A 24,424-nucleotide genomic window follows, 5' to 3' on the forward strand; every position below is an offset into this window, starting at 1 on the left:
AGTTGTGTGAAATATGACATTTTGCATAAGTAAAAGGTACAAGTAAATGAATTTGAAATCTTGGTATAGTGGACTCAAACGGAGATTTCTTATCAGCATCCGTGGCATGTGAGTGTAAGGGTTTGCTGGGTATTTCATAAACCAATTATTGGGAAATGGATGGGATGAATGTCAGGGAGGCAAGCCATGTTTGCTTATCGGATAGGCTTAAGACATTCAAAATCGATAAATCTCGAACAAAATAAGAAAAAAAGATGAGACAAACAACCATCCCTGCGTCTGGTATTTCGTTAGCGTAGCTGGCTAACTCCCAGAGGTAGTGGTTTACACTATCGATTTTTTTCTTTTCTTTTTTGGGACGAGGTGGAAATGTAGAGCATAGTAACTGGCGGATAATGCTTGGGAATGAGAAGGGATATCTCGGGATAAAGATATTTACTATTATACGGCAGTATTTACAAGTTGAGGTCACTTTATGGAGTCCAATTTGTTTTGGTCACAATCGGGAAACAAGGTAGAAAGAATACAGGGTCTCTATACGAATACTGTACACACATTCTACTTTTGTTTGTATCGATTTAAAAATACAGTGACAATGCCTCCTTTTTGTTAAATTCAATAACTATGGTATCTTTTGATAAAAATTAAATTAAGTAACTGGTTTTCTGGCAAGGATATTATCAGTATCATTTTGAAAGTATTGGTATCAATACCATCGGGCCCAAGTAAGTCTTTAATGCTTTTAATCTAAGCTTAAAGGACCCAAGTAATTTAATATATCTAATGCCATCCTTGAAAATGCACCTTTGTGTCCCATTTAGCCTAACCTTATTTTCAATTTCCATTTTGCCATTTCTAAGGGCATTTTGGTGCCTTTTTGATTTTATGTTTCATGTGAATGTCCATATTCATGAGCAAAAGTGTGATGTCATTTCAGGTAGAAACCTCAATGTTACAGCTATTTCAGCACCAAAATTTGCCAGAAGTCTTGATAATTTGCTGTCGTAGGCCTAAATGTTTTTTCGTTGTTGTTTCAGTACATGGTAGAAAGCCAATGAGCAAAGTTTCTCACAAATAATTTCAATGTGCAAATATTGGGTTCACAATTTGAACAGAAAACCCCCAAAGTGAACAGTGTCTTCTTGAAATAACATCACAGCAACAGCGCCCTCATTTGTCATGAAAATCATGGATAATTTTAAATGTTTGAAACAGTGCACTTTTCAATAACATTAACCAAAAATTGGGATGTCAGATAGTTTTCATACATTAAAGGGGAGTAGAAAGTTGCACAAAATATATTCCCAAGTAAGATTCATGTCATGGGTCCTTTAATATCTAAATAAGTCGCGTTGTTTTGCCCCAGGCAATTCAATCTCTACAAAACCTTAAGGCCTATGACAGTTTTAACCTAAGCTTACTCCCACCCTTTTTCCCCAATATAAGTACGTCGAGACACGTTCAGAAATGCATAATACCACACGAAATATGTACCACATTCTCCAAAATCCCTGAATAAATTCCCCAAACCTGTGGAATGCGCCCTTGAGGAGCCGAAGGTCTAACCCATGCACGCACACCTGGAATACCTCGGATCGTGCTGCCCCACTCCTCCAAACACACACCCACACCACCTAATTATCTCTAGGCGGCTCTGTTAGCACGGTGCAGCGCTGACCCTCATGTGATATGGATGAGACTTCAGAACTTCTTGCAGCCACCCGTGATTAGGAGACAATCCATGGCTGCATGTTTACGATACCTCCCAGTGGACCGTCCCTATGCAATCCGGCTCGAGCCCCTTAAAGGTGAGACCTGGCCTTTCATTTTCCTCTACCCCTATTCCCGTCCCCCCTTCTTTCCGGGGCAGAAGGCAAACTTTGATTTAATCCCATCCGCTCCCTTGTGGGCGACATCCGAGAACGGTTTATTACCAATCTCGAGCCTGGACCTTTCCCTTGTAAGCCAAGCCGAACGGGGTCAATATATAAGCCAGCTATACGGGGATATAATACTGCCACACGAAGCTGTCGAGGGGGAATTTCTCCACATCTCCTTGAGGGCGGGAGAAGGGATCGAGGCTATCGGGGCTCTGATACAGCCTTTGAAGGATTGATTCAATAATCATGAGATTAAGAAGATGAAGCCGGGAAGATGTCAGCTACTTCGGTCTAAGTTGCACTGACAGTCTGTGGAGAGATGAACAAATTGAATGGGCAACTCCAGATATGCCGCATGATGCCTTCTAATGCTGTCAAGAGCCAACAGTAAAACTGAAGTAAAAAATAGAAACAACTGCTAAATGTCACCCCTCATATTAAAAACACCCCCCCCCCCCAAAAAAAAAGAAACAGACAAACTGCAACGATAAACCTTCAGCGACGGCTACTTTGCTTTCAATTTAAACTCTTGTTTATTGAGAGAAAGACTCAAAGTAGTTTGCGTTCTGTTGATGGGGTTAAGTGCAATTTCACAGTCGACAGTCATATCGGTTGTGGACAGGCTTTTCAGTGGAACAAGAAATCCAAGCGACACTAGGCAAAACCTTAAAGTTGCATAGACATTTACTCGAGATCACTTTTGAAGACCAAACACATTCATGAACCGCAACTGTTAAAACCAACTGAATTCAAAATGCGTAATAAATGTGTTTGAAGGTGCAAAAACCCACTCCAACGCGAGTGTGAAGACAATCGAAATGAACACGCTCCGAAAGGCAATAAAACGCCTGATTAATGGGGCTCCAAGCACTGACGTGTTTGTTGGAAATCGCTCCTGATGGCGCACCACCATAAACAACTGCTGGAGAAAGATTCAAATCCGAGCCAATGTATAAAAAAGAGAAGCAGATGGCTGGAGATAATGAACTTACTGTGCCTGTCAATCTAGCGGCATTTCAGCGGGTGATTTATTTCGCTGTTTAGAAGAAATCATTTGCAACGGCCCCGTCCATAAATTGGTGCTCTCGTCCGCCACTGACGCACGGGCCAATTGCTGGCGCAAATATTGGGGCCCGGGATGCCCTGGTAACAAATTGCCCGTGAATTAATATTATTCGAATAACATTTTCAAGTAGCGTAATTCCGTTTGGTTGAGTTTAAATGGTATTATTTATTACTCAGAATTGCGCCATGTGACAGGTTTGTTACCTCTAGTCTGGCTATAACATTTTGGTATAAAAGCATTTTTACGAACACACTAACGTCTTGAAACGAAAAAATAGTTCAGGGTTGTGGGACAGGAGGGGCGGTAGAGGTAAGGTCCTAAACTGCAGTTTCAATTGAAAATACCACTTCTAAACTGGTGTCCATTCGAGGTGATTAAATTTACGAGCAAAAAAATCTAAACAGCTCTTCCAATCTTCCTGTACTTGACGGTCAGAGAGGATTGTAAATTTTGAAGCGAGTCACGGCCGTTCTTCTCACAGCTAGAGGTGAGTTTGGCAAGGTCTTGATAACGGCTGTCTAATAACTGAACTACAGTATATAAGTCTCCGCTTCCAACCAATGGATCATTATGTTTTGTACCGTCCGCTGTGTGATCGGTGAATCAATAATACGCCCATTACAGTCAATAGTATTCCCGGGGCCACGGGGTTATGTTTAGAATCTCACTTTATCTGTAAACAGCACGTGCCGCTGAGAGGCTGCCAACAGATAGATGGTCCACCAACCTCATTCCAAACTCATAATGCAATTTCAGAGGACTGGTTCATCAGATACCCTAATAAAAAAAGCCAACGACGGCGCAGCATACTCCCAGGGACCAAGGAAATGGATATCTAAAGCAATCTGACATATCCCCTTGCAACAGGATTAAAACTTGAGCAAAAATCCATTTAACTGTTGCACGCTATATTGTCTAATTGGCCAAAAGGTGGCCTGAACATTTTGATGGAGAGATTCGAATGTTGCCGTTTATAATGACGAGTCACGTTCTTGTCCATGATGTGGAGTTTAAAGCTGTTTGGTCACGGGCATCGGTGGAAAATTTTAAGCAGTTATGCCAATAGCATTAAGCGGGATATTAACCTGCGACCCTGAAATACGGATCGGCCCTATGTTCCCCAGTCCCTTTGTTCCCTGGCTTAGGGTTAGGGTTAGGGTGAAATTTTGGATGAACATTGACCATATTACTGGATTTATAAATGGGATCGCTCTGTGGGGAACATTATGGGAACTGGGGAACATAGGGACTAGGGAACATAGGTATACGCACCCCTGAAATACCATAGATGTGCTTCACTAACTGAGCTGCCCTGCCCTAAATCTTAAGTCAGATTTGAATAGAAAGCTCGCCGACAACCTCACACATAACTATAGGCTTTTAGGAAAGGACGCATATCATGCACACTCAGTCAGAATCTCTTTGTCAAGATTTGATAAATAAATCATCGGCAAAATCGTGTAGCCAAAAGCTTTAATCGACGTGTTCCGTATTGAAGCCAGCTATAGTATTTTGACTATGTTGCTTAAAGAGTGCATGGTTGTAGTCGCAGTGCATTGATCTTTTCTCATCATCAGGTGCTTGTTGGAAGATACTTCAGCTGTGTAGTTGGCCTGTAGCCAACTACCCACATCGCTTCCCTGAACAGTGAATGGTCTGTATTATTCAGTGAACTGCTGATTTTAATAAAAGAAAATAAAGGAAAATTCCAACAAGATTCTTTACGAACCCGTACAAGAAGACCCGATAATTATATTCGAATTCAACAGCTGCTATTCTCTGTAAACGGAAAGTCGAATGTTAGATTAAATCTTCAACAATTGCGGACTTTTTTTGTCAAGTCGTCGCCATCACTTCATGTAGTGGGCGTACCTCCACATTTTTAACTAGCTTTCTGCATGGCGTGCAGGATCTAGTTATTTTCCTCACATCTCCCACTCGTGTTTGCCATTCATCAAACTTGTGCCGGATAAGTTCAATCCTATGACCTGTGTACATACAATGACAGCCTCCTGAAAAATAATCATCCATTACACCCTTAACAGGTTTTTGTCATTGCCCACCGTCGCCATTCGTACGCGTACCTAGCAATTAAGACGCGAAGACCCGTAACCTACAGCCATTGTATTTTCGCTAACGAGATGCGCGGTGAATAACAACACTCGACAAAAGAGTCTTTTGTTCGAGGTTTTGGAGAAAATCGAAATCCGATTATAATCTGTCGGTTCTTAATGCCTTCCAGAGGATGGGTGTGAACGGTCACTGCGACTGATATTAAATTAATCGACGTCTGCGCCTCAGTGTCAAAGTGTCTACGTGTCCTGAAAATGTCACCTTCAATCTAAAGCGGAGGTTGGCCAGGTGCGGTTGTAGAGCCTCTATTTTAGGGGGCTAGCAGGGGTGGATCCAGAGGCGTGCTGAAATGTAGACGTTTTTTTTTTCTCCGGACACATAGGCCTCCGACAATGAAGGGGTGGGGGGTTTCGTATGGCATATTTTCCACGGGGAGCGCTGATAAAATCCTACAATCATGCACACTATATTACCTTATAGTGTACAAATGCCCCCTTCTCACGACTATTTTTTTTAGGAGGGGGATTGACAAAATTGTTGGGCATAGCTCCCCCCCCCTCCCGAACCGCGCCTGACTGGTTGGCAAAGGATACATAAGGGGTTTATTCATTTATTAATTCTAATTTTAAGTGGGTATAGCCAACTTAGTGGGATCCATTTGTCTCCCATAGGCCCAGTAAAGAGAAGACAATGTGAAGAAATAGAGTAAAACCCCAGAAGAATATTTCGGGGAAAAACAGACGGAATCTGGCAGGGACTGAAAACCCAAATCCACGTATTGGAAAGCGAGGAAGGTAGGCCTACCTCTACGCCAATTTTCTTGAAATACACTGTACAGTTTGTTTTAGCAGTTAATGTGCATCATAGGAAAAAGCGGGATGTATCGTACGAAATATTACAGCAATGTTTTTGAGGAAGCGATGGTTTTTCGTTCTCCGAACACAATTACTCAGGTGTGCTATCGGCAAACATTTCAACATTATGATCAAAATGTGAAGAACAGTTTTTATTTTTGATTCAAGTGTACTTGTTAAGTCGATTCCCAGAACTACGGTATTAATTCCTTGTGTTTGCTACAACGGATACATTCATTTACAGGTCAAGAGACTCTCACAAATCGACCTGAGGCATTTTGGGCAATTCAAGCACAAAGGCACAATATTTTGCAGCCTAAGGTATTATTCTGGGTAATATTCCCGTCATCACAAACCCCTGTAGCCCGGAGTGGATGTACACTGACAAGAGAAGCGGTAATTCCGAACACGGGTTCACCTTGGCGTAACAAACCCCAATCACCTCGGCCAAAATACAATCCGTAAATTGAAAACCAGAAGAGGGAGAAAAAAAACCTCTCCTTCCCTCGTTAAGCGTGTTCTTATGCAGGTCCCCCAAAAACATTTACCCTCGCATCCGGTGTCGTATTGATTTCCGAGATGATGTTTTCTCTGAGTCACTGAGGTATCCTTCCACCGCGGGCGATATTCGTCAAAACCAGTGGCCGGTGATTGCCAAACTCGTTAAAAAAAGCTAGCTCGGGGTTTCTTGCCAATCGGGTGTATGATTACTGGAGCCGTTCCTCCGTCACTTTCCCTCGAATTCACCTCCGTGCCTCTCGAAGATGGAATAACATGACGCGATTGCTGCGAATTTCGACAGAGAAACCGCTGGGTAGAAACCTGTTTGCTCTGCACTGACTTGTAAAATACCTATACCTGCAATGCAATGCAGTTAAATAGGGTAGAGAGGTCGCTTGGTGGGGTTTCTGGGGCAGACAAAATTTCCAGTCCTTTCAGTTAACGTCTATCGAAAGCGGAACCCGCTTAGCAGCACACGCTCCACATTCATCCATACTTAGAAGCAAAAGACATTTCCGGAGGCTTAGTGCTTTGTCAGGATTGCGTGCAGGCCTTTCAATGTCTATCGGAATTAACAAACAAGAATAATGTGAGCAACTAGGTCATTTGTTGGAATAGAAATGCACTGCCCCAATTCCAGTATTGTATTCGACATCGTTTAGGAACACATTTTGGTCACGAAGAAGGGATCGAGAGTAAGGTACAACCTCGATAATGCTTTTAGATGGCGCAAAACTGTTTCAACGTGTGGAGGAGTTAATTATTTTGGGAACAAATGTTATCTCCAGTTAAATTCTGACTTCGTGTTGCCAACAGCGCTATAGTTGCCATTAAACAAACAACAGTATACGAGGTATTGACGAATTTCAAAATGTACTGAAACCGAGGTCCCTACTGTTGTCTTTTGTTGAGACGGTTTAAAACAGGTCCTCATTTCATACAATGGTTTAGGACTGAGATCCTCGATTACCCAGCCATGCACACGCAAGGCTGAATCGAAGGTGCATTATTTTACCAACCAAGGTAGATCAGTTCATTTTTGGTATAGGCAACATTGCTGCACCCGGACAATATCCAAAGGCAATGTAGGAGAACATTCAGAATAATCACAGTGTGTAACTCATGCAATAATGCAAGTGTTTGGAACTCACCAAATTCGGATTGTTGTCATTTGCAAAGTCATATAGAGGCATTTTATTATTTATTTTAAGCCGCAACAAATGATGATTAATGTACAAATTGTAGGAATTTATATGATTTACTGTGAACTTGGTTCCCAAGTATTAAGTTGAAAAACGATGTAAAAATTCAGACTCCGGGAGATTTTATATTTTGTCTTTTTTGTAGTCTATATGACATTTTTTTTTTAAAGAACTGCTTCGTATCTAAAAATTCATACATATTGGAGCGGAATTTTTTTTCAGACGATCACAAACGACTTTCCCGTTAACAGAAATCTCGTTAGGCGTCACTAGACCCATGCAACATTAATTGTTTCTGTAACTGAGGAGAATATAATAACAAACAATACGGGAATTTTACGACCTGATTGCTCTATTACCATCAAACAATTAAAAGCTGCTACGATAATATTAATGGCATGTGGTCCACTTCAACTAAACACTGTCGCCCGGTTCTCAGTTAAACCGTCTGCTCTTGAGAATAAAAGCCCGCGTTAATTGTATATGACGTGCTTGGCAACGGCGGAATGACAAGAGACATCACGTGACATCTGAATAATTACTTAGGCTACTATAACATTTCGAATATCAGGTGTTTTATTTGCCACTCTTGTTTGAATTTCTTGGCGAATAAACAGACATTTTCATGGAGGTTTAATTGACGAATACCGCCATGTATTTTTAGCATCAGTTGAATGAAGAAGAAAAATTGTTTCGGCTGATATTAGTATAGGCACTATTGGTTTAATTTAATGTTTGCATGCGGCCTGGATCTCAAGATTTAAAACCAGACACCGCATGTGATTAATTGATACCCAATTCCCGACTGTTGTCGTAAATATGGAGACGCATCGTATGGCTTGGACCTCCCAATTGATATGATGTGATATCTTTGTCTTCTTTGCATGATTCCAGTTAGCAATAAGACCAACAGTATTGGCTTGGGTGATTCGCTTTCGATAACTCGATTTCCTCTGGTGGGGTCGATTCTGTTTCTTCTTTCACATAGTTCATTTGCACAGAGGGAGAAAACAGGCTGTGAGTTGTGAAGCGACTCATCCACACTTATATGAACGGTATCCGCGTACAAATCTTTGGCTACAGGCAGGTCTGCCTGGTGGCGCCCTCTGTCTCGATTTCCGACCGTTTGGTCGATGCTGATTGGCGGTGCCGATACTGATGAGATTTCTCCAGTGTTCCCGTGCCGTTCATCGCCACGGAGTGATTGCGTCTCTTCTGGCGCGGTGATTAAAGTATATCAGCGGCGTTCAGCACATCAGTTAGTCTTGGGCGGCAAGTGGAAAGTGAGCAAGCTGATGGTGGTGTGTGAAACTGCACTCTAACAGAAAAGATATTTCCACATTGGGTACTCTGTGAAAAATAGCTTCACGCCTTCCATGCAGCTTCCTTGAGACGTACGTCAAAAGGACTTGAGGTACCCCGCAAGCGGTACATTAACAGCGTGTATTCGCCTCATCACTCGAGCTTCGAATTGAGACGTGAGCACCGTAAGCGTTACCCCACCGGATTTGTCCTGAGATGCTGGGGGAAAACGCCTTCACGGATCCCGCTACCTACTCCGCCGTGCCCGGTATGTATTCTCTATTGACGTCCACGCCTATCCCGGGGAGCATGGATGGGTTGATTGGAAACGGAAGTTTCACCGCGTCTTACGGGGATGGGAACGGGACGGGCAATGTTAACGACGACCCTGCTGAACAGGTCCATAACCTTGTGTTTCAGAGATATGTGATTCCGGTCTTCTACAGTTTGGTATTCCTCACAGGCATCATCGGAAACGGGCTCGTCATTATCGTGCTGCTGAAATACCCCAACATGCGGACCATACCCAACGTGTACATTCTCAGTCTGGCTCTGGTGGACTTCATGTTTGTCCTTTGCCTACCTCTGCAGGGCTACCAAATCTTCGCCAATAACTGGCCCTTCGGTTACGTCATTTGCAAGTTTGCTGGCATCGTAGACGGTATGAACCAATTTGCGTCCATCAACATCCTGACGATCATGAGCGCTGACCGGTACGTGGCGGTGGTGTACCCGCTGTCTTCGATGCGTTATCGTACCAAGAAGACGGCCCGTATAGCCTGCGGGATCGTGTTCGCGGTATCGTTTCTTCTCAGCACGCCCACTTGGCACTTTACCACCACCACATCTTTCCCAGCCGCGAACGTTACCTACTGCTCGGTCCAGGGTGCTGAGTGGGACCCAGAAGGATTCTTCTACGTCATGTACATGTTCTTGGTGGGCTTTCTCATACCCCTTGTAGTCATCATCATGTGCTACTCCACCCTGCTATTGAAGATTCTCGGGAGCAAACTTCGCATCCGTTCGGACGGGACGGGTACCGCTCAGCGCGCCTCCAAGCGAGTCCTGATCCTGACTGTGTCCGTAATCGTAGCCTTCGTGGCCTGCTGGCTACCTTTCAACGTCGTCTCGCTCCTGCACCACTTCACGCCCGTCCAGACCCACGCTCTGGCCATGGCCTTCAACATCACCTCCTGCTGGTGCTACACCAACAGCGGCTTTAACCCAATCATCTACACGTTCATCGGAGAAAACTTCAAAAAGAACCTGATGAATATGTGTCCGTGTTGCACCTCGCCAGAGGACACCAAACTGGACCGGTACCGATCGAACAGGGAGAGCAGCACCTACATTCGAGGGGGAACCCTTCGACTTCATTCCGTACAGCATGATACAGCTAGTCCGACCACGCCCTGCACCGCTACCACTGATGACACGTCCTTCATGGACTCACCACCAAACATATACGTCCAGACGTACACCTTCGCCAACAACAATTCCCACAACGCCTGTAATAAAGAGTAGTCTTTCTGGCGGTCGTTTTTATCCACTGTAAACCAAATGGATTGGGAAGAGAGTAGCAGGTACACTAAAAAAAACTGTTTCTTAACAAAAAAATGTACCCACATTTTTTGTGCATGCATGTTTCACATTTTGTTTCGCAAGAGTCTACGACATGTTTAGACTTATGGATGTCTGTGACATGTCACGACAAAAGCCTGTTAGTACTATTGAGTATAAAAAAGTAAAGTAAATAAAAATGACTTATCGGGTTGAAGTTGAATGACAGGCTAAATACACACTGTTATCACTCTTTTTTATCATCTGTCTCAGAATAACGAACATTAAAATATAAATTTGACTTTTAATATAAGTTACTATTGATGGCACTAACAGGCTTTCATACTGTGCAAAAAAAATATCTAAACATGTCTTAGGCTAAATATGTGGGAAAAAAGCGTACGGTAAAAAAAGTGTTGAAGCTCCAAGTACCATTTTTACAGTTTACATAATTTCATTAATGATTATTAAGAAAAGAACAGACGAATATGTTTCAGGTTTCAGGTTTCCTACAATCCATAAACACGGCCGTTCGAGTCGTTAAACCAGTCAGATTTTCAGTTGTGGTAGTAATATGGATTGTATAGGATGATAATAGACTCATCTGGTTCTGAAATAATCAACTGCTCTAAATACTATCTTTACTATCCTCATATAGTGCTTCGAACATATTTTGAATTAATCTGTATAGTAATCGTTTCTGTTCACGGCTTTTACTGTTCTGGAACGCTTCAGTATACAATTACCACTGTAGCACTCAGTGTAGGGTTTACATACAATCATCGTTTCAACACATTGAAAGATGGTCCAAAAAGACATAATTATTTCATGTTCCACGTGAAGTACCTAAAACGTCAATCTGTCGTTGCGCTTTTCAAAGCGAGTGAAATTCATTGCACTTGGTCGACTTTGTATACGCAAGCTGCAATAAATAATTCAAAACCACAGTACTAACTGCCGGTCCCTGCAGTTTATCAGCGTGAATGCTTTGATCCGTTTTGCCTACAAAAAATGCAGATTTCTGCGGTGTTATTTTGTCACTGAAGCCATTTATAAGAAACGCCACTCTTACGGCATTGAAACATTAGTGTTGCACAGCTTTGTCACACATTCAGACAAAAAACCCCACAAATTTAATGTCACTTTCTTTGTATAAATAGTTTCTGTGACGTCAACTGTCCTGTCCCTGTTAAATGCATTTGTAGAGTTATGTCACAGGATGAAAAAATACCGCTTTTTGTCATCTTGTTGGCTTTAACGGATGATCGAGTGGAGATCTATTAAAAACAAACAGCTGGTGAAAAAAATGTATTTTTTAGGCCATAAATATTTTAGTTAGGGAAGATGTCTGGTGGATTTCGCATTTGTCAAGCATTTTTGCCTTGTAATAGTTTCCAGTCAGTGCAATTCTGATTTGTTTTTCTTACCGTGTGAGCCTTTCTTGGGGCCATGTGATAAGATTGGGACATTATACCAGTGTTTTATATGGATGTAGATATGCCCGAATCATTTTACGTCAGTAAACAAGCACAGTATGTTTTTATAATGTTCGGTAAGCAACAGAAATTAAAAAGAAAGTAGTTTAATCATGTAAAAATGTTCAGATTAAATATATATGATTGCAATGTGGCACAGTCAAAAAGCATACGAATTTGCGCCGTTTTGATACAAAATCAATGTACGAGTATTCTGAGATATAGGCTAAGCTGTTGCAAAATCTACGTTATGCCGTTAAGTACAATATATCCCACGCATGAGCCAATGATTTGGGTTTTTTTCCTTTCCAGACGAAAATGTACATAAGAGCCTGGATTGGCACACTTTCCATTATCCGTGCCGTTTTCGATTCCCCTAAATGGTCTAGACGACACTGGCCTAGTTGAACGCAATGTGTTCGTGTATTCAAGGCAAATTTAAACCCTGGGAGTAAAAATTCAATATATAAGTGTGCCCTAAAAGACCAGGGAAAACGAAGAGTGTTGCAAGTTGGCTGTTTACATGGCATGCCTGCACGTTTGGACGTGCAAATGCATCAGAAATCTACGATGTTATCTCGGTCACACAGAGCCTTGTTTAGAAGACAAGAAATGTTGGATTTATTGCAGGGTCGAAGACAGTCTATGGTATAGTCCTTTTGGCAGTATACACAAATGTAGTCGTGCAGACTATAGATGCTTAAGTTTTTTTCCAGTTTTTTTTCCATGCAGTGTTTAAATATTTCCCTTTTTATTATTTGAAATGCGAGTTTTTGGTAGGCTTAGGTAAACAAATTGTAATGATCTCCATTTAAATGAAAAGTACTGTGTAGTAATTGTTTTTTTCACAAAAAGAAAATTAAGCAGGTAGCTGCTAAAACCAAATTGGATTTATATCACTACTGGCTATCTGCTTAAAGCGTTTGTCTGCCCGGACGCAGCGTTATTATACCTTTAAACTGTTTCACAGTACGAAACGAGAATGACAAACGTCAAGACCCCGTTTAATTTCATTTCACCATTTTATTCATTTAGTCCGTGGCGCGTTTTGTCCAACATCCATGGCGTGATGGAATAGTTTCAATATCGGCTAGGACGGTGCGTCTGGCCGCTAGGTAATTAAGACTATTTACTCTGAAACATTGCTCGTACCAGTATACACAGGGACCCCACGCTGATAAACATATTCCGACCGGCTACATGTTACCGGCTTGGCATAATGCGAGCTTGGTAGGTGGTCTATAGCGTAGCTTTATCGTTTAGATGGGAAATGTATAAAGTTATGACAGATTTTATAGAACGATACACTTAATTGCTTGTATCCTGGTCACAGTTTCCAATACATATACTTTGAGTCGTTGACGTAAATACATGAACGTTCTCTATACTCTCCGTCAGTTACAATGACAACTGGTAGGTGGTTATTTAGTAGCGTGACTGTATCGTTTATATGAGCAATTTATACACTTATGAATGAGAACTATATGTCACTATATTATATATAACATGTGACACCCGGTTGTATATTGGGCCGTGTTTCCAATTCATAGTCTAAGTCGTAGACTGAACGATCACTAGGTTCCGGCGAATGGAATAACAATAGGTCAATGATCGCTGACGTGATCAACGCAAGAAGTATACGTCTTAAAAGCGCCGCACTTAAGGGCGCATGGAATATTGGGGGCGACACTCTTCCATTAGAGTTATGGATTCTATTATATTTTTGGTCGAAATCGGAGCAGGAATCTCTCGAATTACTAATCCAGTGACACTTTCTGAGTGTCGAATATCCACCAAAGCTGTTTAGTGTGACACAAGGGCCAAAAAATGCGCGGAAGAACCACGATTGCTCCTGATCAAAACAGGCAGCTTTTTCATTTACCAAATGTACAGCAAAGCCTCATCTTTCTTAATGATTTATTGCCGTGCAGATTGAAAACCTGTCTTACAGACAGTGACCTTGTCTTGCTCTGCTTCATGAACCCCTTCACTGTTGATTTCGTGGAAGCATCTTTTTATGATTTCTTAGAGTAAACGCGCCGACTGGACGGCGTAGTTTTACGCACTTCAAACTCGAGCCCGAGTAGACTTCGGAATCATGTCCTTGTATCTGGGGAGGCATTTAATAGGTCCATAATCCCCGGCGGGGATTTGCATTCACATTCTGCTGAAAGGGTTACGATGCGCAGATGAGAAAGGTCGATCTCTTTCCTGTCTTTATCAGACAGTGACTGGGAAACAACCCCGGTGCCTGAAGTGGAGTGGGGGAAGCGCGGTGAGGCCTAAAAAGTTTTAGGTTGATGTCTGTTTCGGTAGGCGTACTTAATAAATGCGATTGGTAAGATCTAAAGATATCATGTTTCCCACGGATAGAAGTTCGACATCAAGTCGTGGTTTTAATTCAGAGGGGGGAAGACGGAAGAAGAAATGAGATAAAGCACCGCTCAGTACAATTTTACCTTTAATTCCAGGACGGCGCTGGTCTGCATGAATATCGGGTCAGACATATGCGAAGTGACATGGAAATTACCGCGCTAATTCTTTGTTAGCGGGAGTGGGCGTTTGAAATCGTGACCCTGTTATCTTGCTGAAAGAAACCTTCGGTTGCTTTCAGACCCTCACGACAAGAACGAGGGACTATATAATTACCAAGTGTCACCTTTGAACCACCCCCAATCTCCCCTTCGTGATGATTGTGTTGATGATGTTCGTCATCGGAGAATCGGGTTGTAGGGCTAGCGATTCGGTGCCATACGTTGGCGCGTGTTTACTTGAAAGGAGACAACCCGTGTTATTGGCAAGAATTTATGTATATATGTTGTCATTATACCGGACGTGTTTTGGGTCTAGCTTAGTATGCAATCAGGGAGTTTGGATTCGATCGGAATCTAGTTTATTTACTCATCTAAGGAAGATATCGTTGTCACATGTAGGCAGAATTCCTTGTTTTCTTTTCACTTTTCCTCTTTTTGCGTGATTTCATTCACCAACGTTTTTATCGGGAACAAGAAATAATGCAGTGACAGTCTCAAACCAAACACAACTCGTTTGACGTAATAAGAGTTATATGATCACTATAGTCAGTAACTTTTGGTTAAGGAGCCCCTTTTGGGAATGCCAACAACTAATACATTAAATGAATTGCATCAAACGTCATTTGACCAAGGCGTAGCATTCTTGTGCCTACGATGTTTCTCCCCTTTATCTGTCTAGCCCGCATAATGTAGGTACTTTACCACTCATCACACCGAATCATTGGGTACTTTCCGATTTTTTTTAAGCCAGTTGCGCAAAAAACACTTTCTGGTCGGTTGGTCAAAGTACGAGCACATAAGAAAACTCCGGAAAATAAGCCTTAAAAGTGAGTAGTTTCCGGGAACATTTATCTACTTAAAAGACAGGGCCTCTTCAGTGCCTGAACAGCTGTCAGCTGGCCGATGGTCGTTCTTCGATTCCGCTCTCCCAATCGAGCAAAAGCTCAAAGATAAAAGCCGAGTTTCAAAAGTTTATTCTCTAGTGAGGGGGAAACCCGCCGTAAACAGATCGCCTGTTTCATCTCAATGTGTAACTGAATACATACAAAAAAATATGTACCGTTATTAACGACAAAATGACAGTGCGGAGAGTGGATGCTCACATTATGTAGCCGGTGTTTTGATATGAAGTGCCGTGTTCATTTTCAAAATCTGTCCACTCGACAACAATCAGAGTATCGGAGTATGTATTTGGTAACTCCTTCAGAATCGAGCAGAATCTTCGCACGTTATTCCTATAAACTGTCATTCTATATCAATCAAAGTTAAAGAAGCGTAAATCTTATCCTTCCATGTTTTGTATTCAACAAGAGGAAGTTTAACGATGGAAAATTATCAGTCTTTATGAATTACAATGTATCTCTTCAAGATACCTTGTGATGGTCATCGAACACCCAAGTTTTGCAGTCTGGGTATTCATAATATGAACAATAATGATACAATTGTGATAGGGCTTGTAACTAGTTCAACCTTTCCGAATTATGGTGAATCTGAATCTGACAAAAATTATGTTAAACGTAATTAGGCACGGCGGTCATTTCGCACCATATGGAAATAATACAAAGTTCTGATTCGGAATAACGTAATCCGTGGCAAGATTAGCCCCGTCTTTCTCTCGATCTAGTTTTGTTAGAAAAGCAAGCATAGTTATTTAATTAAGAATGTAAGTTATGTATAAAATATGGTCAAATGTATATATTTATGTTGGAAATGTAAGGGCTAACCCAGAAAAAAAAAGAACACGACGCAACAGTGAAACAGGTCAGGAAAAAAAATAAGTTCCGAAAAAAGTGCACATTAAACTTTGTAGATAAATCAACACACTTAAGAATGTGCGTATGTTATGGCTTGTAAGTTACAGTAAGTGATATAATATCTGTCTTTCATATGATAAACAATTGAACGATAAAGAAGAAGGAAAAATGGCGTTATTGGAATCGTTATAGTTTTCGTTGGAAACTGTAAACATTGCATATTGAGACTGCGTTGGTAATATGAGATTATGTATTCGCGTGGCAGTTTAAGGTTGTGGATTTTTCTTTTAAACAGCGGTTTGTATAAGCGACTGTGTTTATGTAGGGAGTAAATATTGATTAGGGTAAAATGAATGTCACTTTTCTTCAATTACAAACCTTTATAGGCCGCAAATAGTCTTGACTGCCAATTTAAAGGCAAATTTTGCTTGGGATGATTGGGGCATTCTATAGATAAGAATGAAGTGAAGCAATGGAAATGTTGAGAATGTGTCGTATACTTGTATATATCCATGTATATATCACATAATCTTGATAATGTATGATTGTTGTTACTTGGTAATGTGAATGGAGGAAATTTAATAGCATGGTGTGTATACGTAAACGAATTTCGAAGGAATGTGTTAGAGGATAACTTTATGTAAGCTTTTAAAGTATACAGAAAAGGAGTGTATATCGTGTGCTTTGGCATAGTGTATATTTGTATTTAAAAGTATACATAACTATATTTAAACCTATAGTTTTAAAAACACTAAGCATGCAGGAACCGTTGTTTTATTACTGTTGAACGTGACATCATCGCATTACAATGCCGTTGTAGTCTAAATGCACACGGTGCTGAATATGACAGGATTCACAGAATGTATAGTGTTTAACCCACTTTTACATTGTAACTACAGGGTAAGTAAAAAAAAAAAAGCAGAACCCAAACCCCCCAAAATATATGTGATGTTTAAAAAAAATATGTAGCACCAAGCATAAAAATGATAGATGAAAATGTAGCTTAAAATGGGGCTTTTAGATAAAAAAATAATAAAAATACTGAAATTGCCCAATCCGTTCAAAGAATATCACCATTTAAACGCAGTGACCCTAAAACCTGTTTCGTCCACACACACAAAAAGAAGCAGTTTATTGTGTATTCTGACTGTTTTGGAACAACACGGAAAATGACACAGAATACTTGTTTCAACAACTGCCAAAAACTGTAGTACACAATATCTTTATTAACAACCCTGGTTAGGCAAACATAAACAATATGACTTATAAAATCCACTTTTTTTAAAAGACGGGCCTTCTAATGGACTTTGTTGAATATTTTTTAACTTTTTAACTGAGGTTTTATCGCTGGTGATGTTTGAATTGTGACAACGATTCCTGAAATTGCATTTTAGGGTCATTGTGTTTAAATAGTGATATTCTTTGAACGGATTGAGCAATTTCAGTAATATTTCATCTAAAAGTAGCTTATGAAATTGGCTTTCCAGTCATTATTATGTTTGGTGCTACATATTTTTTTTAAATATGAAATACAATTTTTGGGTTTTGGGTTCCGCTTTTTTTGACTCACCCTGTAGTATTATGACATGAAATGATAGTAACATTAATATGTACAACAAAAATGTGGAGCGTATTCTAGCTCTCCAAAATGCTGCTAATTTGTTTTGGTGTGAGGTGGGATGAAATTGTAACTTTCGTCGGTTCACGAATCATTGTTTCCCGAAATGTTTTATTGTTTTTAGAGGAAGGGGGAACACATACTTACTTGATGTGGCCACATTTACATCAGCTATTAACTGTGTGGTATTCGAGTCCCTGCAAGTCCATCACAAAGTCCATCACAAGTCATTCAGTCTCAAGTCAAGTCACAAGCTATTCACATGAACTTTTACAAAAGCATTCCTTTGTCGTGATTCCTCCAGTTTCTTGTCACTGGCTTTGTGAAAGGACTTGTGATGGACTCGAATAGAACACTGGCTATTAATAGGATAAAACATACTGAAAGATGTAACAAAATATATCTTGACTGAGCTATACAGGTGATATGGATCATATCACCAATCAATGTCTATACATCATATGTACATGTTTCATTAGACTGGATCCCCGCTGAGTATGTGTAAGCAACAAGAAAAGAAAGTGCGGTTTTTATTCAGCAAATAATATGAATCATTACATTGTGCAATTGTACGCGACCCTTACGACCAGAAGGACGTGGCAGGTCTGCACTAATCTCTTGCTGAAGGGAAAACCCCCCAAGTGTTCATTCCGTTGGCACGTAGATTATCCTTGTAATATAGTGGTAATATTTAATAAAGTGAAGTGATTGCAATATTATTCGAACTCTTTTGAATGACACAGTGTAATCATGCTTGCCTCTTCAGGCGCGGATCCAGAGGGGGGACCCCCCCAGCTCTGACTCAATTTTTTTTTTTTATAGAAATTCATTAAAAATAATTTGACACCCCCTCCCCCATGCTCTGACACCCAAAATATAATACTGGTAATAAGATATGCCTGTGCTCAAAATACGGACAGAGCCAGTATTGTACACTGTTATGTAATATAGTGTTAATGATCGTCGGATTTGAACAGCGCCCCCATTGAAAATAGAAAAACGAGCCCCCCCCCCCTCCCCCTCCCCTATTGATTGTACAGAGACCAAGTGTCCGGAGATAAAACCCTGTCTACATTTCAGCACTGATTTGCTGATGAACCTCCCCCCCCCCCTCCCCCCGTGCTCTCGGTGTTGTGCAGTTGCTTGCTTGCAAATTTGACAATTGAAAATGTTGGTTGGCCGGCCCTTCCGTCGCGTTCTGAACACTATCTAAGAGGATTCGCGGGAAAGAAACAGCTTGGATGGCTAGGATCGAAGACCTCCGATGTAACAGAGGACGGTTTCTATGTCATGACCATAACAATCTGACAATCAGAATAATTATGATAAGTAGGGAGGAAAAGTATACCTTACCAATCAATTTTACCGCATCAATGTTATGGTTCGTGTTTACATCCAACCTCATTCCACGCTCCGTTGCAAACGGGAGCACCATCCTAATGCACAGCAATCACGCAACTGCAATCACGCAACTGCAATCAGGCACTCTGACCTTTTTGCCTGAAGTGTGTATGCTTTATTCTTTACCCCGGCCGTACCCAGGAATCTCAAAATACTTAATATTGCATCGATAACGGTGTCTCTCTAATAGTCCGCTTCAGACGAGACGAAACGGGATGTGTATGGCGGGGCTTTTCTCGGCGTGTAAAAACTGCTTTCCCCTTGAGGTTTCCCGATTGTTGGATACGACAAGCCATTATCCTCCGATGACATAATTCATTTAATGTCCCGGCCAGCTCGGGAATTCGTGCTTGCTCATCATTCTACTTCATATTTTCTACCCTGTCGGGGGGTTCCACTTAATTCATATTTCCGCCTAAAATTGTGAGGCCGTTGTCTGTCTTTTAATATAAAAGGCAGAAACGCAGTGATTGATTCGAGCAAATTAAAATGGTCAACCGCGGAACAAAAATAGCGTAGAATGTTAGTGCGTATGGTAAGGTTTTGATTTATTATATTTATAAGTTGGTCACTGGCGCTTGCATTCATAACCGCTGAAATGCATAACTGCTGACTGCTGTCGTTCAAAAGATCATTTCGGTCAATTATTAGTTTTCTGTGTGCATACTGCAACCATGCATGTAGATGTGTTTTGCTATTTTAACTTGAAAACACAAGTATACCCATGCTGACCAACATGCGTGGAACAAATTAAAGCAGTACACTTCTAAGATAGCTGCCATGCATATGCTTTATTGCTGGTACTACTTTATGGGTCAATCAGCTGCGTCAGATACCCGGGTAAAGCCATTTGACACCATTGTCTTTTGTACTCTTTTCACTTGTGCGGGAGTTGTGCCTCTTCTCGCCTCAAACTTATCGTGTCTCTTCACACACGTTCTAAAAAAAAAAATGAGACATCAAAATAGGCCTATACCTTAACATAACCAGACTTGCAACGGAAAGTTTGCCCCTGCCGTCATTTAGCCTGTTTTGCATATTCAGTATCAAACCATCTTCCTTTAAACAAAACATCAATTAACCCCGCCGAGTTAGAAAACCTACATATCACCAAATTCCTAAAATAAACCTCTCGTTGTAATCAAAGAAGCACGCGACAGTGACATTGATTACAAGGGCAAGAGGCTTAAGACAGCGGTCAACCAGAAACATTCACACAAACTGACGTGAGTGTGTACGGAATTTAGACGTCCGCGGGGCTAGAATGTAACTGTACCCAATCACCAATGGGGCAAATCTAGTTTCGGCACGGTGGAATTCTTGCACGGCCGCGCCAGAAAGCGAAGGGGTCGTACGGTATAGGCATGCATCCAACGATTTGTGATGGATACCGTATACCACAAGCAAATCGATACCAGTGTACAGTGATGATCGTTGGCTTGCCCAAACCCCGCTAGTTTTGTCGCAGGCGGTCATGTGCGGTTCATGTTTCGTTTTTAAGCAACATTGTTCCATACGGTGAAAACACCAAGCGATTTTCTCCGTGTCGGGTGGTTTCCTCAAATCCACCAGTTTGACTTGAGGCGGTATCAGGACGGCTCACGTTTCGGTTTCAAGCACGATCGTGCTATGATTGGAGATATCTTGGTATTATTGAAATCTATACAGCTTGAATAAAGCTACCAATATTAGCAACAAAAAAATGTAATGTAACTTATGCGCCATAATCATATCGGTACATCAAAATGACATATTCATACATAATTCATACCCGATGCCATAGGCCTATTCCTACAAAAAAAGTACGATTTTAATAGCATATTAATACTTCAGCTCATCATTAAGTTAAACTTTCTCGTTAGTCTTTATTACACTTTCCAACTGTCAAAAGTATTATCGTAAACATGCACTTATTTTATATTAATTAAGGAACTTTTTTAAGCAGGGTAGCACGAACAACAGTTATGCCAACTCGGACCGGTTGTATAAGTTTAAGCTGACACTCTTTCGTCAGTTAAATTTGCAGTTCAAGAAAACGGTAAATTAATTTCAAAACAAATCTTTTAAGATTTAATCACTTTCTTTTGTTTTCATTTGTTTTTAAAGCCAGCGCAGGACGGGATCAATAAAATGAACATTCACAGCTGCATTTCAAGACTTTCAAAACATCAATAAATAATGGTATACCATTCAAACGTGAATGCGAGAGTGATGTTTATCGCTACCTGAAGTATCACGCCATCAAAACGAAAGCTACCCAGCCTTGATAATTTACGGCCCGATTGTTTACAAATGTTTGCCCAATATTAGCTCAACTCTTCAGGATTTTAGCGAACCAGTATACCAAAGAATGTTTCTTCAAAGAAATCTCGTTCACGGTTTTAAAGTGTCACTCCAAAGACACGAACCCACTTGTATTTGGGAGCAAAACTGCAGTAAATGTCAGCGCATTCGGTTTTAATTGTGTGATAATGCGCGCATGGATCTATTATTATATCGGTGAGGTTTCTGGAGAGCAGTTCAATTTCTGTTGATAATGGGCGGTGTTGGTTAATATATTTCCAGGTATTGGCGCCAGGGATACAGGTGAATTTGGCAGCCAATCTGCGTCAAGTGTTTATTGCTTTCAAGGTTTGGTATGATGAGGCCCGAGTAAATTGCTCGCCTAATTGCTCGTCTGCCGTACCACGTAGCGCTCTTTCATGGTCGTCACACATGGTCGCCATACGTTAACATTCTGCCAGCCGTGTATTTTAAACCTTAACAGCGATGACATCTAAAATCCAAATACTGACAAAACTGTTACACATCCCAACAGGGTTTCCCCCAAACCAAAAATGAGTCTTCAGTCGCTATAGAAATTCTCTTCATGGCAAGACCTTCAATATATTTTTGAATAATGGAAATCAATAGGAACATTTTCACCAACACAATATCCGCATCATCATCCGGATGATACATGTTTTCCTTTCTGCTTGGCTGCCCTTTTCTTGAGGCCCAGGGTGGAGCAACCACACAACTGTTGTTTTTAGTTCTGTTGGTCGTTTTGCCTGAGGGGTTTTGTTTTGCATCAGCAGGCCGCGCCTATGCATTTATACATTTTCCTTCACGTTTCCCTGTCATGTTCCCCTGCTTTATTTTTTACCTCAATGAAAAAAAACCCAGCATGCATTATCCAAACTTGCCTCATTAATTCAAATATTTTGCTTTTGTTTGTTCGAGGACATATGCATCAGCATGGGCGTCGCCAGGATTTTTTCTAGAGGGGGGCAAAAATTTTTTTGGCCAAAAAATGCTTGTATTTCTCAACACATTCTCGATTTATCAGTTTTAGAGGGGTGCAGGGACATCCCCCCCAACTCATTAAATTTACACCACTTTGTCTTCGCGCCTCTTTTTCTTTTTATTTTCATTTTTGTCTTCTTTTTTTTTTTTTTTTTTTTTTTGCTTTTCCGGGGGGGGGGGGCAAGTGCCCCCCCCCCTTGCTCCCCCCCTCGCGACGCCCATGTGCATCAGTAACAAAGATTCCTTGCTATCTTTCATGTCTCTGCGCGAAAGCGCCATTTTGAAATAAAAGAAAAGCTGCATAGGCCTATACGACACGATGACTGACGCGTAATACTATGTACGTTCATTGCTATCACATGTATGTAAAAATCCATTGAAGCATGTCAATTAAGAAACCCAACCGTACAAAGGGGCTAGCTACACATTAATAATGTTAAGCTCATGTAAAGTTTTCCTGTCAATTTAATTTGCTCCCAAGCATAGTCTATTTATTTTGTTGTATGTGTAACCGCTGTGGTTGTCTTATGGTGCCCGGGTTCGTTTTATCACTATGACCTTGGCGTAATTTACCCCAGAAATATATAAATTAGGTTGCTTTTTATTTTTGGTTTTTATTTTAATAAGATATGACTTTCAGGCGAACTGCTTGTATGTAAAAAAAAAAAAAAAAAAAAATGCTAAGATCGTGTTAGTCTAACCAATTTCAATTACATCTTTCTAGCCGACAATGTACATCGTCAGCATAAAACAAGGAAAACTCCAACATTGCTGAGTGTTCTGCTCTTGCGCAATTAAAAGTGCCAATATTGCTGTTCAATTACCGAACACGGACCTCGGAACAGTCAGGGACGCACGTGCGATTCAACACGGTACACCCCTTAGTATCTGAAACGCAATCTATTGGCGTATTTTCAGTCCAAATACCGGCCGTGTTGACAAAAGATGCACCGTTCCGCCTAGCTCGAGTCCGTTGATCCCTCTCAATGGTTCATGGAAGGTATCAGGTCACTCAAATCTATTCCATTTTTTTTTCGAGACTGTCTCAAGATTCCTGACTTTTAGTCCACAAAGAAGAGTCTTTATACCTGTCGTGCCCTCTCTTCTCGTCAATGAAAAAAAAAAATCAAGTAAGAAATACCAAGCGGATACTAGTATGATAACCTCTTTCAACCTTTGCACTTAAGGGATTTGTGACAGCGCAACATGGATCATCTTGGGCCACTTTCATTGCAATGCAGAAAGGTTGTGCTACCTATAGCAGAGAAGTTGTGCTGATCGTATAGACCTTTATTTTATTTATAAACATTAAGCGCTATTTTGTATGTATGGCTATCTGTGCATAACTTACAACTGTGATCGGCCAATATTTTTGACCAAAAGGGTACATTTTAAACCCGCTCTATTTATTGTATTGTATGGTATTGTTTTATTTTCCATTTGTCACAAACAAATACAGTGCTAATGCAACAATTAATTAATACAATAAATCAATTTAATAATATGCTAATGCAACAGTTTGATTAATTAAACATAAATTGTGACAGATTGGGGAACAAGGAAGAAGCCTAAGCTTCTACAGACCCTAGTCCCGTTTGTGAAAAACTTATGAAATAAACAATAATTATAGCTATAATTTAAATCATTTAACAATAAATAAAATCAGAAAAACTGAAGGAACACCTCAAAAAACCTGATTTACAATATAATACTTGTTTAAGATGGAATGAGACTATGATGCACGTCTTATATAATACCGGAAATAAGTAGATTTTTTTAAAATGTCTTTTGAATCTATGGAGGTACGATCTTTAGATGTCATTTTGTATTGACTTACGCTTGTAAAATATTTACACATATACATCACAACACAAAGGTATTATTGTTTTGCCATGGCGGCCGCCCATAGTTTGCTATCC

The 24,424-nt window shown here is 40.7% G+C and overlaps 1 protein-coding gene across 1 annotated transcript; it reads left to right on the forward strand.

Annotated features, from left to right (window-relative positions):
- The first annotated feature begins 8,853 nt into the window (after nucleotides 1-8,853).
- LOC119742143 (somatostatin receptor type 2-like) lies at nucleotides 8,854-12,678 on the forward strand. The gene has a single exon (XM_038218181.1). The coding sequence runs from the start codon at nucleotides 9,095-9,097 to the stop codon at nucleotides 10,400-10,402; it is 1,308 nt and encodes a 435-aa protein (XP_038074109.1). The 5' UTR covers nucleotides 8,854-9,094; the 3' UTR covers nucleotides 10,403-12,678.
- Nucleotides 12,679-24,424: the final 11,746 nt, after the last annotated feature.

The sequence above is a fragment of the Patiria miniata genome, unplaced genomic scaffold (genome assembly GCF_015706575.1).
Source record: "Patiria miniata isolate m_02_andy unplaced genomic scaffold, ASM1570657v1 HiC_scaffold_5, whole genome shotgun sequence".
NCBI classification, from domain to species: Eukaryota; Metazoa; Echinodermata; class Asteroidea; order Valvatida; family Asterinidae; genus Patiria; species Patiria miniata.